This window comes from Aythya fuligula, chromosome 7 (assembly GCF_009819795.1).
Source record: "Aythya fuligula isolate bAytFul2 chromosome 7, bAytFul2.pri, whole genome shotgun sequence".
NCBI lineage: Eukaryota > Metazoa > Chordata > Aves > Anseriformes > Anatidae > Aythya > Aythya fuligula.
In genome coordinates this window covers 21,028,080-21,042,213 of record NC_045565.1, presented here as the reverse complement: position 1 = coordinate 21,042,213, position 14,134 = coordinate 21,028,080, and the positions used below count along the sequence as shown (strand labels likewise).

At 40.1% G+C, this 14,134-nt stretch overlaps 1 protein-coding gene across 2 annotated transcripts in view; it reads left to right on the top strand.

Annotated features, from left to right (window-relative positions):
* The first annotated feature begins 171 nt into the window (after positions 1 to 171).
* LGI1 (leucine rich glioma inactivated 1) overlaps positions 172 to 14,134 on the top strand; it is a 34,177-nt gene continuing 20,214 nt past the window's right edge. The window contains exon 1 of one of the 2 annotated variants that reach the window (XM_032191162.1): positions 172 to 255. In XM_032191162.1, coding sequence (XP_032047053.1) covers positions 176 to 255 — 80 coding nt within the window. In that variant the 5' untranslated portion in view covers positions 172 to 175. The remainder of the gene's footprint in view (positions 256 to 14,134) is intronic. The other variant, XM_032191161.1, reaches the window with a different exon arrangement.

Sequence of the window (14,134 nt, the reverse complement as noted above, 5' to 3'; positions counted from 1 at the left end):
CCCTCCCGGAAACCGGGGCCAGAGGCGGAGCGGGGCCGCGCTGGGAGCTGCCTGCGTTCGGCGGAGGGGCGCCGAGGGGCTCGGGGGGCCGGCGGAGCGCGGCGGGGCGCCGGCGGCCGGGGGAGGGCGAGGGCGAGGCGCGCCGGCAGGGGAGGGGAGGGGAGAGGCGCTCATCATGCTGAGGGGCGAGGGGAGCCTCCCCGTCCGGGATCCCGGTGCACGGCCCCGGCTGCGCCCGCCGCCGCCTCGGGGAAGGTAGGAGCAGCCCCGGCGGGTGCCGCCCGGCTGGAGGGGCTGGGGGGGGGGCTCGGGGCGCAGCGGGGCCGGGAGTGGGCTCGGGGGCGCCGGGTCCCCCCGCTGCCTTTCCCCGGGGGAAAGAGGCCCCGGGGCTGGGGTGGCGGCGGCGGCGGCGAGGGCCCTGTGGGAGGAATGCCCGGCTGGCCCCGGCCCCAGCCCATCTGTCGCCCGGCAGCGCTGCTCCTGCGTGTGCTCCCCTGGCTTCTCCCGCTGCGCTGCGGTGCGGTGCAGTGCGGTGCGGCGCGGCTGGCACCGGCGCTGCTCGCCCAGGGGTGGTGGAGTTTGGCCTGAGGGAAAAGAGCTTTGCACCCCCGAAGTGTTGTCGTGAGCTGGCTGGGAAATGCCGGTGTCCACCATTAAGCGGTCAGTTCCAGCAAGTAGCTGTCAGGCAGCTGATACTGTTTCCCATCAAACATTAGGACGCACCATACTTGAACCGGTGCGTTGGCTGCTGAGGTCAGAGATGCCACAATCCATCACAGATACTTTATTCTGGAATATATCAGAGTTCCCAGCCATGCTATTGATTCCTGGAGTCTTAAATCACAGATCTACTTCACAATGGAAAATTTTTGAAATTGAAATACTACTTTCATTGTTACTAACGAAAAACATTATAGGGAGTTGCTATTATATAGCGAGGCTGTTGCACAGCACAGCTTTCAATGTACCTCCTTACTTTGGCTACTGAATTTCAGTTTCAAAAGAGAAGTGTTTTTTCTCTTGTTCAGGTATTTTTGTCACTAATTATGTTGTTACAGCTCTGGAAGGGATTTAAAGGTGGTGTTCCATGGAAAGGATCTGAGAGCCAAGTGTATGTGGCACTCACTGAATGTATATGGCATGCTGCTGAAGCCCCACTGAAAGTGTCCCATTTCCTCTAAAGGGCAGAGACTGTTGCAAAAATGGAATTATCCTAGTTAATAATTTAAATATCTCAAAATAAATAATGTATACACACGAAGCTGTAATAGCAGGCGTATTCTTTTTGTTTTTCCCCTCCTACGGAAATGGCAGACTGCTTTAGTATGAATGAATCTTGACATGATTCTGGAAACTGGGCCAACATATCATTGATTATGCACTTTGAAGAACAGTGGGAAAGGTAGAGAGAAGATCTACAATTCTTGAATATCTCATCATTGTACTGTGGCCACAAAGGCCTGCATATAGAAAATATAAACTTTCTGGAACAGGAAGATTCTGCAGAGAGTCCAACTATAGCAACTGTTGTGGATGCTGAAGTTATTGTATATGCAGTTTTGCTGAGAATAGCTGCTAGATAATTTCATTTTACTGCACTATACTATTCTGATGTCTGTCTGGCTTTAAAACATCCCAACGCTGACTGCTTTTTATATGCAGGCTACAGTAAGCTACTTTACAACCTACAGCTGGGTAAGTGGATCAGAAACAGCCTGCTAAATAGATGGGAAGTTGAAATTAGCCCTGTCCATAGCTTGTTGTAGATAGATTATAGCTCGATCTTCTGGGAGTATTTTCATTGCTTTAACCTTGCATCAATATGCTTTGACACTAAGAATGACAATTCTCTCGTCAGATTCCCAGAGGACTGAAAGATACAGGGGAAAAGGGCAAAAAGATGGGCATCATTTCTTGGGGGGTGGGAGGCATTACAGCTTTAAAGTGGATTTCAATAATTCTATAACCAGCTCTTTGCAGCACAGTTTGCAATTACAGGTAAATCAATCTGTGAGTTAGCTGCTGCTGAAAAGGGCATTCCTTTTCTCAAATTGGCAGTAGCGCTTGTCTGACCGCTTCTGCTGAACTGCAGTATTTAATTTGCTGCCAGTCTAGCTCCTTTGACACTCCTGCTGCAGCATCTGTTGAGTATCAGTGCTGGTGCAAAAACAGGTTAGGAATGGAGGGATGGGACAGGAGTGAAGGGGGAGGTGAGCTATAAGGACAGCCCTTTCAGCAGCAGATCTCCATTAAATCAGCAGTAATGTGAAACTGTTCTCTTAAATTACAGTAGCCCTGAACTTCATGGCTCACGAGGAATACAATATCACTGTAGTTGTCCTTTTACTCCTGACCTAAATCCAGAATTGGGTTAAGATGAGACCCACTGTATCCAGAAAGCCTAAGTCAGACATGGTTGTAAAACCTCCAGGAAGTAAATGTTTTCTCTCCAAGTTTTCAAATTATTTACATTTATCACTCAATTTTCTGACAAGTCAGTGTAACAGTTCCGTAGAAAGTTCTGGGAAGAAGAAATGGAAATTACTGTGAAGCTGGGATATTCTTAATAACAGAAGGTAATGTCCATGATTCTGAAATACTTCCAAGAGTTTAGCTTTAGCTTCTCTACTTTCACTCCTTCCAGTTGTCTATGTAATCACATCATATTATGTGGACCACAGAGATAGACTCAGTATGGAGAAAAAAAAAAAAAGAGGCCAGTTTCATTTAATTGAATTTGCCACTTCTCGGTCATTCAAATTCATTAAATTGGTGGTAAAGCTGTTGCAAACACAACATGATTTATGAATAGGTATCAACTCATATCATTTGTGCTGAAGAATGAAAGGTAAATTTTAACATCTGGCATGTGCCTTTCTGTGTCAGGGCAGACCTCTGAACTTGCTGTGGGGGAAGCATTATGTTAACTTAAGCAACCTGTTCACTTATTTATTGAATGCTGCCATACTTTTGGGGGGAATACTCTTATCAACATGTATGTACTAAAAGAAGGTACTAAATCATGGAGATGCAGAATTCACAAGACTATTTGTTGAGCTGTTCCTAAAAGTTTTTTTTGGTATAGGAGTTTCCACAGTCTAAATAGCTGAATCTACTAACATTTAAGGTATATAGTGTTGTGTTTTTTTTCCTAATATATAAGACAAATCTCCCTAGTTGCTATGTGAGACAATTTTAATGCCCTAAACCAGCTGATACAGAAGGCAAGAGGCAAGAATTGATCTACGTTTTTCTCATACATCTTTATATACTGGAAGACATATGCCACAGTCTTCTCTTTCTGAAGCTAAAGAAATTAAAGTACCTTTCCATATAGGTTAAATTTTTGAGAACTCTTTTATACTTTATTGCTATTTTTCAGACTCGGATTCCTCTTTCTGTTTTTAAGGCACACTAAGGCAGCTTTGCCAGTATGCCACAAGGGACAGCTACCACAGGTATAGAGAGTTAGATCAAGGCAGTCACTGCCATTATAAGACCTGTTTGCAGAGTACATACATTTGAGTTTCACATGAGAAATGAATTCAGACATATCAGAAGTATTAGTAATGTTCAGATTTATTATGTCTAATCTCTCCTCTTTCTCCATTATACCACTTATTTTGTTGAAAAATGAGGAAACGAGATTTTCTAACATTAGTTGATATCAGCACCTTCCTCCATTCTACATCTGTGAAGTTGCCAAATCTTTTATTTTCATATCTTCGTAGTACGAACAGTCTCATGGCATCTGTCATGTTCCTGATTTTCATCTCTTTCTATTTGAAGTCCCCTAGTAATTTGTAGAAAAGCAAGCAGAGCTAAAAATACAAGTTCATGTGTGCGAGTAAAATTACATTCAGTAAGTGCAGTCTGCTTTCTTTAACGTGTACCTCTGTACAACTTTTGGGATGCACCGTGCCTTCCAACAAGCCCCAGCAAAGTGTAGTTAAGTCACAGCTGACTCACAAGCCCAAGACTTCCTAAATCACTGTGGCTGTGCTGAGGCATGGTGGTTTATGCTCACCAGTTCCCATGACAGGGTTTGGTCATTACAGACTAGTCATCAAAGAGTCCTGTCATTCTGTGATGATCTAAAGATTATGTAAAGGAAGCAGACTGTTGAAATGCACATTTATTTTGTCAAATTCAGTAAATGTTATGTTCCACAATCTTTTGCCATGTAAAGATGCATGACTTGGAGTTTAACCAGCCACTAGATGTCAATGTTGCTGTACTAAAAGGCATGTGAAGTTTCATTTGTTTGGCTGATAATTTATTCAATAAAAGCACTTCTGGATTTGAATTTTTTTTTCTGGTATAGTCTGTTACAAAAAATATCATGGGCAAACCTGTGCTTTGTGTTTTATTTTGAGAGCAGCTGTGCTGTTTTGTGCTTTTTTTGGAGCTGTAATTACCATTTCAGTGTGTAATCATTGTTAGAAAAGTGCCTTTGAAAAAATAACATCATTGTACGTAAGTTTCCTCCCATGTTCCAATACCCCATATCTTTGTATAAGTGACCACAGTCGTTTGTATTGTGTTTAATTTGTTAATAGGGATAAACTAGAGATATATATTAGATATAATATAGATAATATAATAATATGGATTAGATATAATGTATCTAATCCTGTTAAGAGAAAATCAGTTTTTCTAAATTCCAGTTATTGATGGCAATTTTTCACTTAAGTATTCCTGCTTAATACCGTTGGAGACCAGGATCAAACAGACCAAGACAGGATTTCTATAATATTAAGGCTTCCAGTCTGATAAACAATTTGGAAACCTTGGTTCTTTTGAAAATTTGGCCCTGATTCTGTTCAACCTGAAGGTGGCAAGGAGAATTTGACCCCCAGACCTTTATTCTAGGCTCCTGTACTTTGAAGGTGAGCAGATCACTGCAGCCTTTCACAACCCCTTGCTGCCTGCTGCACTGTCAGACTTGCAGCTGAGGTGTTGGTTCTGTTGGCCATTTCCAGAGCATTCACTCTGAGACCAAAGTTTGGGAATTAGTTTTGGAAACACTAATGTAAAGCTCAAGAAGAGGACAGTAGGCATGTCAAATTCTGAATTAAGCTCAAAGGCTTTTATTTAAAATGTTGTTTGAACTTTCATCTGAAAATCTTCAAGAAGCAAAATATGAAGAAATTTCACCCTGATTCTTAGCCCATCAATTTGATAAATAGAATCCCAGTTTAGGCCACATTGTTACAAAATACAGCTTCACCTGATCTATGCCATCAACTCCACTTGGATGCACGAGGCCTCTCCATTTCAAGCACAATTCACAAAATGTATTTGTTGTTACTGTTGGTTGAGTAGCAACCTTATAATCTTCATCATCACAGACTGTGCTAGCTTAAGTCATGCTCACCCCCTTTGATAGTAGCATCACTTACACTTTTAACATGCTCATGGATCACAGCTATATGAAGTACTATGACTTTTAATTTCTAATATCTGAGTTTTCTCAACTATGAATACAGAATTATGTAAGAATCTTGTGATATCTTGAAAACCAGATTGTCTCGACCATTCATTCTGTTGCATTTAAGGGAAAATTTCTAGCAATAACCTAGATCCTAGAATTTCTGTGAACTTTCCAGAACCAAAAAATATCATTTAACTAGACCACAATCTCTTGTTAATGTGTGTATTGTAAATAATACCACTATGGCCCTGTAAAAACTAAATTATTCAGTTATGAAAATCATAGTAAGCAGACTTTCATCAAAAAATAATTATAAGAAACAACCTACTGTGTTATCTCTACAGATTTTTTTTTTTCAACAAGTAAATGATTTTACCTAACAAATCCCCCAGAGATACATTGTGTAGACTCCTGTCTGCTGTCCTTTAATTGGCACTGCTACTCCCCGTTTGCTGTGTGGCAGGTGATTTTGGCCTCCAGAGGTTACAGTCCGGCAGCTATGCAGAGTTTGCTTAAGACTCCACGTGCTTGTAAGCATGCATAAACAAGTACAGTCACCTCAGTCTGTTAGGAATTTAATTAAAAAGTAATTATAAATATGCACAAAATATTTTTCCTTAGTTTTATCACCCTGCATTGAAATAAGTGGAATACAGAAAGTAACTCCTCCAGAGTGTTCCAGTTTTCACTCAAGGAGATTTTAGAAGTGTATTATGCTTAAAATCCCCAAAGTATGAACATTTTCTTAAGACAGCAAAGAATGCTTAATCTTACTTTTATGTCTAGATCTGTTATGGTGGAAAGTGACTGATGGTGTTCATATACATAAATCAAAGAGAAAGGAAAATCTGTTCTTCCAGTTTGATATCAGTTATTATGTGAGGGGGAAATGAAGGAAAATAAGAAGCAAGAGATAAGGAAAATATTGTATAGTGGAAATTCTCCCCCCCCCCCCCCAAAAAAAAAAAAAAAAAGGCAATACATTTTGTTATTTCCTACTAGATTTTTTCAGTGAAAATAAAAAGAATGTGAGCAAAATCACAGCCCATGGCAATTGTAAATTATAGTGAAAAACATGTATTCCCTTGCTTCTTGATAACGTTCAATTTTGTGCATGTCTGCTGTGTATATATATTCATTAATAATTTACTTACCATGATAATTGAGGAAAGGTACAAATCATTTACAGTTGAATGTATAGAATCTAAACACTCGTATATAAAAAGGTGCTGACAAGCTTCTATCCTCTCAGTCTTAGAAGCAGTTAAGCACTACTAGTGTGCCTAGTATTACAGAAAACCTGGAAAAGAAGGGTGCCTCAGGGCCTTCAGTCTACATTATAATTTAATAGAGGAATAAGGCCTCATTCCTGCATATGTGTTCCAGAAAACACTAGTACTTTTAGAGATGTGTTGCACCTTAGTTTAACCAAAAGTTGAGATGTTAATCCAGGAATCAGGAAGGCCGGTTCTGTAAAATATTCTGTAACTGCTCAGGCATGTTCATCACAGGGTTTTCAGTGTCCTAAAGCTAAGAAAATAAAATATTTGACAGCATAGATGATTTGCAACATGCAGTGGTATTGCGAGTAGTTGGAATCACACTGATGATAGATTTTTATTTATTTATTTTATAAGAGCAGGTATAAGAGCATAGTAAGGCATAATGGGGACAGAAGCAAACCTCATTCCACCGTATGGTTTCAGTGGGATTACTTCCATAGTAAAGTAAAGCAGTATAGTAACTGGATGTAGAGGCTGATAGTATCTGGGTTGAGGTAATCAACAGCTGACCATTTGGTGGAAAATGAAGGATACAGGGATATAAAGACTGCACTCTGTGCAGTGAACTAGAATGAATCAGTGAAAATTCCTTTTTCACTTTTTTTTAATGAACATGCTTATACAGTACTAATGTGAGGCCTCATTTAATAATGCCACTAGCAATTATACTAGAAATGTCCTTTCATTAGTAGAAATATATTACTGATTGCCAGTTTTGGAAATAATAGGGATTATATTTCAAATTAAATACAATTTTGTGTTATTTAATCACAAAGATCGTTCAGACATGAAGTACTGAAATACTATGCCTTTCTATTGAAAGTATTTCCAGGATACTATTCATTTCATGCATCTAAGTGGAAAGGGAAGGGTAGCTATCCTAAATGGGAACAGTTAGTCTAACCTAGTTACAAATATCAAATTATGTTACTTACAACCAGCAAACATGACCCATGCAATATCCACAACTATAAAGATTACATTAAAAAATTGCTGAGGAAAGTGTAGTAAGTAAAAAGAAATATTCAAGCTTGCATCTTGGGGGAGATCCTGCTATTTGCTGAAACCACATTCAATTTGCAAGCAATATATTAAAATGTTAAGAGTTACATATCTAAATGACTGCCTTTCTTGAATGGAAATAAAATATAACCACATGAAAGATGAAGGTCAGGAATTCAAGTGAGATTTGAGTGAGACACCATTTTTGTTAGCATATAATGAAATTTTCTCACAAGTCTATATTATACAGTCCTCAAATATATAGTTCTTAAAAGATGGAATATATTATTTAAAGTTTATTAGGATCCATTTTAATATATTTAAAAATCTTGTTTTAGTCAACCCTTGCCACTCTTTCCTTGTACAATAGCTTTTATTTGAACCTCAGCCTTAACAGAGTCAGTATTCAGAAGGTTTCAATAATCTGAGTCGCTTCACAAAAGGAAAACATTATTTTGACTATGTCATTTAGCTTTGATATGGTTGTAATCCAGCCACAAGTTTTAAGAACTAGGAAAATCTGTATCTGGAGATTAAACATTAAATTCAATTCCTAATATGGGACTCCTGAATCATACATAACCTTTCTCTTGCAAACAGTTTTATGTCAAGCTTCAACTTTTCACTGTAATTTTTAAAAATCACCTAATTGTGAAGAAAGTTAAAGAAACCAAGTAAGATTACGGTTTTCTGTATACAGAAATGAATCTGGTTTATATGTGTTTGGGAGCTAATGGGTACCATGGAATAGAAGTCCTTCCAGTTTTTCTGTTTTGCCATATTTCTATGTAGTAGTTACTTTCATGACCAATATTTTGCCTTCCATTCTTGCCCTGTAACGCATCTATCTTGCCTTGAAGTTCAAGATCAAGTTGTTATCACTTGGAAAGATTTACCACACAATGAAAGAACACTAACTCTCATTCAGACACTCTTTTACTTCATTAATTTGATTTTCATCATCCTGAAGGGATGCAACCAGAGATAGTCCGCCAATGTACAAAAATGATTTCTAAAGGTTTGACAAAATAATATTCTTTGTATAACTCCAAAACTTTTTGTTAGCTGAATTTTGAAAACTTAGGTTTCATAACCTGAACAATCAAATGACACTTATCTATAACACACTTCACTGTTTTATGCAGTGTATGATCTGGATAGTTATGTGTAAGCAGTTTTTCATTTGCATTATCCATTAAATTTTAGACAGGGAGGTAACTTCCAAAATTAACATTAGCTTTGTCAGCATTGCCAGAGGACACACTGCCAGAAGTTCAAAACAACAGTATGTAGTGCAATTTTTTGATGTGGTTTTATTGCTGTCTTGAAGGTAATCAAATAGCTGACGAATTGTCATCCTTTCAGCTCTCTGTTAAGAACAACTGGAGAAGCATTTTGATGTTTTCTGAGTTGGAGACATCAATGCCTGCAGAAAAAAATATGCCCTTAAAACAACATATGAAATTGTTATCCCAATCTAAAAAGAAGCTATTGTGCTATTAATATCTGAAAGTACAGTAGTACAGTGATCTAGCAGTACAGTTGGAAAAACAAAGCCTTAACACTCGAGTCCACATCTGTGATTTCTGTTTCAGATTTGCAGTTCTGTGCAGTCTTAGAACAATGTAAATATCCCCACCTTGGAGCCTGAGTCTTTATGAAAGGGCAGCAGAGCCCAGGTCACAGACAGTAACACAGCCCCCCCGAGCCACAGCCACGTGGGTCCTCCCTGTCCTCAGCAGAAGGATTGAGCTGCTTCCCGACATCACCCATTCTGAATCTATAGCAACCCTCCTCTAATACGTGAAGCTATTTTTAGCAGCAGGGCAGCCTTGAAAACAGCAGGTAAAGCATGAAAAGAATGAATAAGTGGTTGTGGTGCTTGCCTGTGAATAGAAGCTATATATAGAAGAGCTTGCTCGCTCTCTAGAGAAAGATCTTAATATATATAATGTATCTATGAAGGGAGATCTGCCTCGCCCTGAGCGGAGGTGGAAGTGTTAGAAGCATGCAGCAGAGCATTATTACTACTTCTGACCTGAACAGTTACTTAAAAAGTCAATCTTTAAGGTTCTTTTTTTAAAAGATGTTTAAGAAGATAAATTGTTAATGGAATCAGGTATCTTGAATTCAGTTTTTATTTGCAGAGAATGCACAGCATTCATTTCCCTGAGTGAAGAACAAATTAAACAGCAGGAGACTGTGCAGCTCCAAGCTCTTTTCAGCCAATACTTGCTCCAGGAAGTTCTCCAGAGACTTTTCTCAGGATCCTCTTTGCAATGCCTAGGGTCCAAAATCTCTCCTTCTGTGATGTTCCTGCTGGCTTCTTTCTGAATTCCCACTCCTGTTTTCTTGTCCTTTTCTCTTTCTCCCATATTCATCCATTTACTTCAAAACAATGCTTAGGAAAAAGCCCCATGTGCCTTTGTTTAATCAGGAGTGTGTGTCACTTATTTAACTGGGGAGCTATATTGCTTCATAAAGGAGCTTATTACTTCTTCCTGATGTATTATATTAAGACTGGGAATTAGGCCCTCCAGTTTTAATGTCTCTTTGCCTAAATCACAATGGCAACAACAGTGGAAACTTGCAGCTGCCTAGCAGTGATCACTGTCTAAAAGAAATTAAGCTGTATGGCATTTGGATGCTTGTCTTAGGAAAGTGATATATAGGAAGCATTGCAAGTTCAAAATCTGAATGTCTTAAATATTATGCACAAGGTAGGGAAAAAAGCTTCTGAGCAGTCATAACTAAAACATGTATGCCTCTGTAGAGCTGAAAATTACATTAAAAATTACATCCATTTCTTAGACGCAGTGTTTTGTTGGTTTTGCTTTCCCACTGCAGAGGGAGAGCCAGGCAGCCAAAAGAGCAAATCCTTCCTTAAAGCTGTACTGAGGAAAGAGCACATTGGCACACAAACACAGATGTGGCAGGCTTCTTCAGCACTCCGAAGTCTCCTCAGCAGGGGGTTGCGACTTGGATGGAAATGGAGCAGGGCATTCAGCTGGGTGCTCTGTCGTTTTTGATGGAGAACCTGCGCTGGGCTCTGCACAGCCACAGTGTGCCCACCATAGGGTGGGGTAGAGTGGGCCATCTAACAGTTGAGGTAAAAGGGAGTGTTTTGTAGGGAAAGGTATTTTTTCAAATTTATTTCAGTGTTAATAAACACTTCAGTAAGATACACTTGTGGAGCTATCAGCAACAAACCCTTAAGATGTTTCAGCACTGGTCCAAATCCCAGCTTTTCGAAACATTTTGATTAGCAACCATAAAACAGCAATATGTGTTTGATGAGGCACATCCTTCTCATTGTGCAATTCATTATGTCAGTGGCACTCCAGTGAGGCTTTTAGTTGAACTATTTGAGCGACTTCAGTAGGGCTAAGATTTCTTCCATTGTGAATTATTCAGGACTTAGAAACCTCCTGTTTTTAATCTCTCCTCAAAAGCCCGTTATCTCTGCCATGTAACAAATAATTTTCTGATGTACATTTAAATAAAAAAGCATTTCAGTTACATTTTTCTTTCTGCAAAATGACAAGGAAAATTAAATACAAGCTTATAAAGATTAGAATAATTTTACGGGGACTCAATGCCATGAAAAAAGTACAGAAGGGCAATGTAAGATAGCACAGGTCAAGGAAAGGATTTTATAATGTGCCGTCTGTTTTTAATTAGCATCTTGGCAGACTGGAGGATCTCAAACATTTTTCCATGAAGAAATGTATTATAGGCTTTTCTTGCTGCCAATTAAATGGCATTTAGCTGCAGTGACAGTGGTATGTTGTTTTGGGTCTACAGAAAGCACTTGCTCACACTAGAAAATCTGGGACATTGTGTTTCGGATACAGGGTTCTTACTGGACTGGATTTTCTATCACTCTGCATTTTCAGTGTAGGCATGAAAGATACCTCCTAGGGACAACTTCTGATTTCATAAATAGTGCAACAGTGAGCTGTGGAACACAACAGAACCAAGAGGTCATGGAAGAGTGGGGAAGAGAGAAACCATCCCCTTACAGAAAATGTTGCATAGATTCTTAATATCACCAAGCCATTTCCTTCAAAAGTCATGAGACCATTTCCAGTTATAAATTAATTGTAGATTTTCTTAGTTGTATCATGATTTAATGTCTGATCAGGCCATGTAGGGAAAAATATGGTAGCTTGCATATTTCAACATGACTTTTCCTCTCCGAGAAGTTCCTATAGAGGGCACTTCAATCCTACAGCAGGACTCAGATTAGGTATGACCCTGATGCCAGTTCCATTGCAGTGGTTGGGCATTTTGTCTGGCTGAAAGGTGCCTCCTTTTCCAGCTGCCTGTTTGAGGTGTCAATCTTCCCAGAGTATAAGTTAACTACTGGCAGATTTTCTTGAAAGTTCTACAGAAAGTTTGAGAAGATGCAGAAAGTGAAGATTCTGCAGAAAGTTCTGCAGAAAGAAAACCCAGTGTATTATTGTCTCCTTTCTTAATACTTCTCTCTGTGTGAGGTTTGGTCTCAGATCCACCTTTGAATTGTGCTCTCTTTAGCTCTTGAACTGTTTGCTGGTTTTGTGTCCATCTCCTGTCCCCCATCTCTATATACCCACTGTCAGTGTTTTCAAGCCAAAACACATACAACAGAGATGAAGGAGGAATTGTTTAATTCTGGAGGAAAGTGGCCAGAATTTGAGAGAACCATTGACTCCATGCTCTTGGATTGCATGCTGCAAAGCATGCTACTCTGTAACCAAGCTCCCAAGCCTTTTAAACACCTGAGAAAGCAACTGGTCCCATTGTGCTGGGAAACAAAAGGCATGAGCTCGGGGAGAGCTGAGCAACCCCAGCTCTGTGATTCATACAGGCATCCAGTCCCATTCAGAGGAGCAGGAATGTACGGCCTCTAAGGGAACTGGAAGTTGAGGGTGAAAAGCATAACAGGTTTAATAATGTTTGTGAGGTATCCCTCACAGCCAATCCAGGAGTAACCGAGGTTATGTACATGTCTCACCTGAAGGATGGTTATTGTTTTTTTTTTCTGTTTGTTTTGTTCTTTTTCTTTACTTACATAAAAAAAAGGTACTGGGCTGAGGTGATTATGAAGGAAGGCTGAGAGAGTTGGGGATGTTCAGCATGGAGAAGAGAAGGCTCTGGGGAGAATTCATTGCAGCCTTTCAGTACTTAAAGGGGTCTTATAAAAGGGATGAAGAGGGACTCTTTGCTTGGGTATATAATGATAGGACAAGGGGAATGGTCTTAAACTCAAAGTGGCTAGGTTTAGATTAGACATTAGGAAGAAATTCTTCACTGTAAGGGTAGTGAGGCCCTGGAACAGGTCGCCCAGAGAAGCTGTGGATGCCCCATCCCTGGAGGTGTTCAAGGCCAGGCTGGATGCAGTCTTGTCCAACGTGATCTAGTGGGTGACATCCCTGTCTATGGAAGGGGGGTTGGAACTAGATGATCTTTAAGGTCCCTTCCAAACCAAGCCATTTTATGATTCTATGATTTGCCTGTCTTGGAAGATAGTCAGATCAGCATGAGCAGTCATCCAGAAGAACATTTAAACAAACTTAACATTATCAGTATTGTCAATAGCAGCTGTTCAAAGACTATAGACTATGTCCTTAAAATTTTGTGATGCTAGTTTAAAAGTCTTGTGATAGTTAAACATAGTACATTTTGAAAGCCCTGTATGTAGCTGCTTAGCCTTTATCCCTCCTGGTTACCCAGGATGTTGGATGAGCTTGCATACATTGCACGTCTGTTTTTTCCTTAAAGAACGATAGTTCAGATAACAGCACTTAGCTTGTGAGGTACTGTTTGTCATTGGTCAAATTCTGGCCCACCTAAGCCAGTGAGCAGTCCTAGAGCCACCTGTATGCTGACCAGGATACAGGCAGCAGAGCAGGCGTCCTGCTTCTGGCCAGGAGAGCTAAGGCCCAGCTCTCTTCAGAGGTGGTTATTTGTAACTCCATGGTGAACTGTCACGGGACCCCTTTATGCAAGGGAAAGGAGGCCGTCCTCCGTGTTCTTCTTTCCCCTAAAGCTGGCAGCAATTACAGTAGCTGTTTTCTCAGCCTTTTGATACAGGGATTGGACTGACTGTCCCACTTTTAGACAGGAAGGAAAAAGTAAGTTAGAACAACTTTCCAAATAAAAAGTTTTGGACAACTCTGTGGTAATTCACAAGCTATTCTGTGCTATGAGCTGTTGTAAAGGCATCTTGAGTTTTGTTGCACCTAACCTGTAGAAGTTCTCTTCCTGGCAATGGCTCTTGGGGACAGACCCACCCGAAGCATGCTCTTTTCAGAACTATTTGGAATCCAAAAGACTTCATTTTGTTTATTGACAGGGATGGCACTGGGAGAGCAAAAACTCAGATCATGAGGTGTTTGCGGGAATCTTTGATCCCCGAATCCTTCTGCTCCAA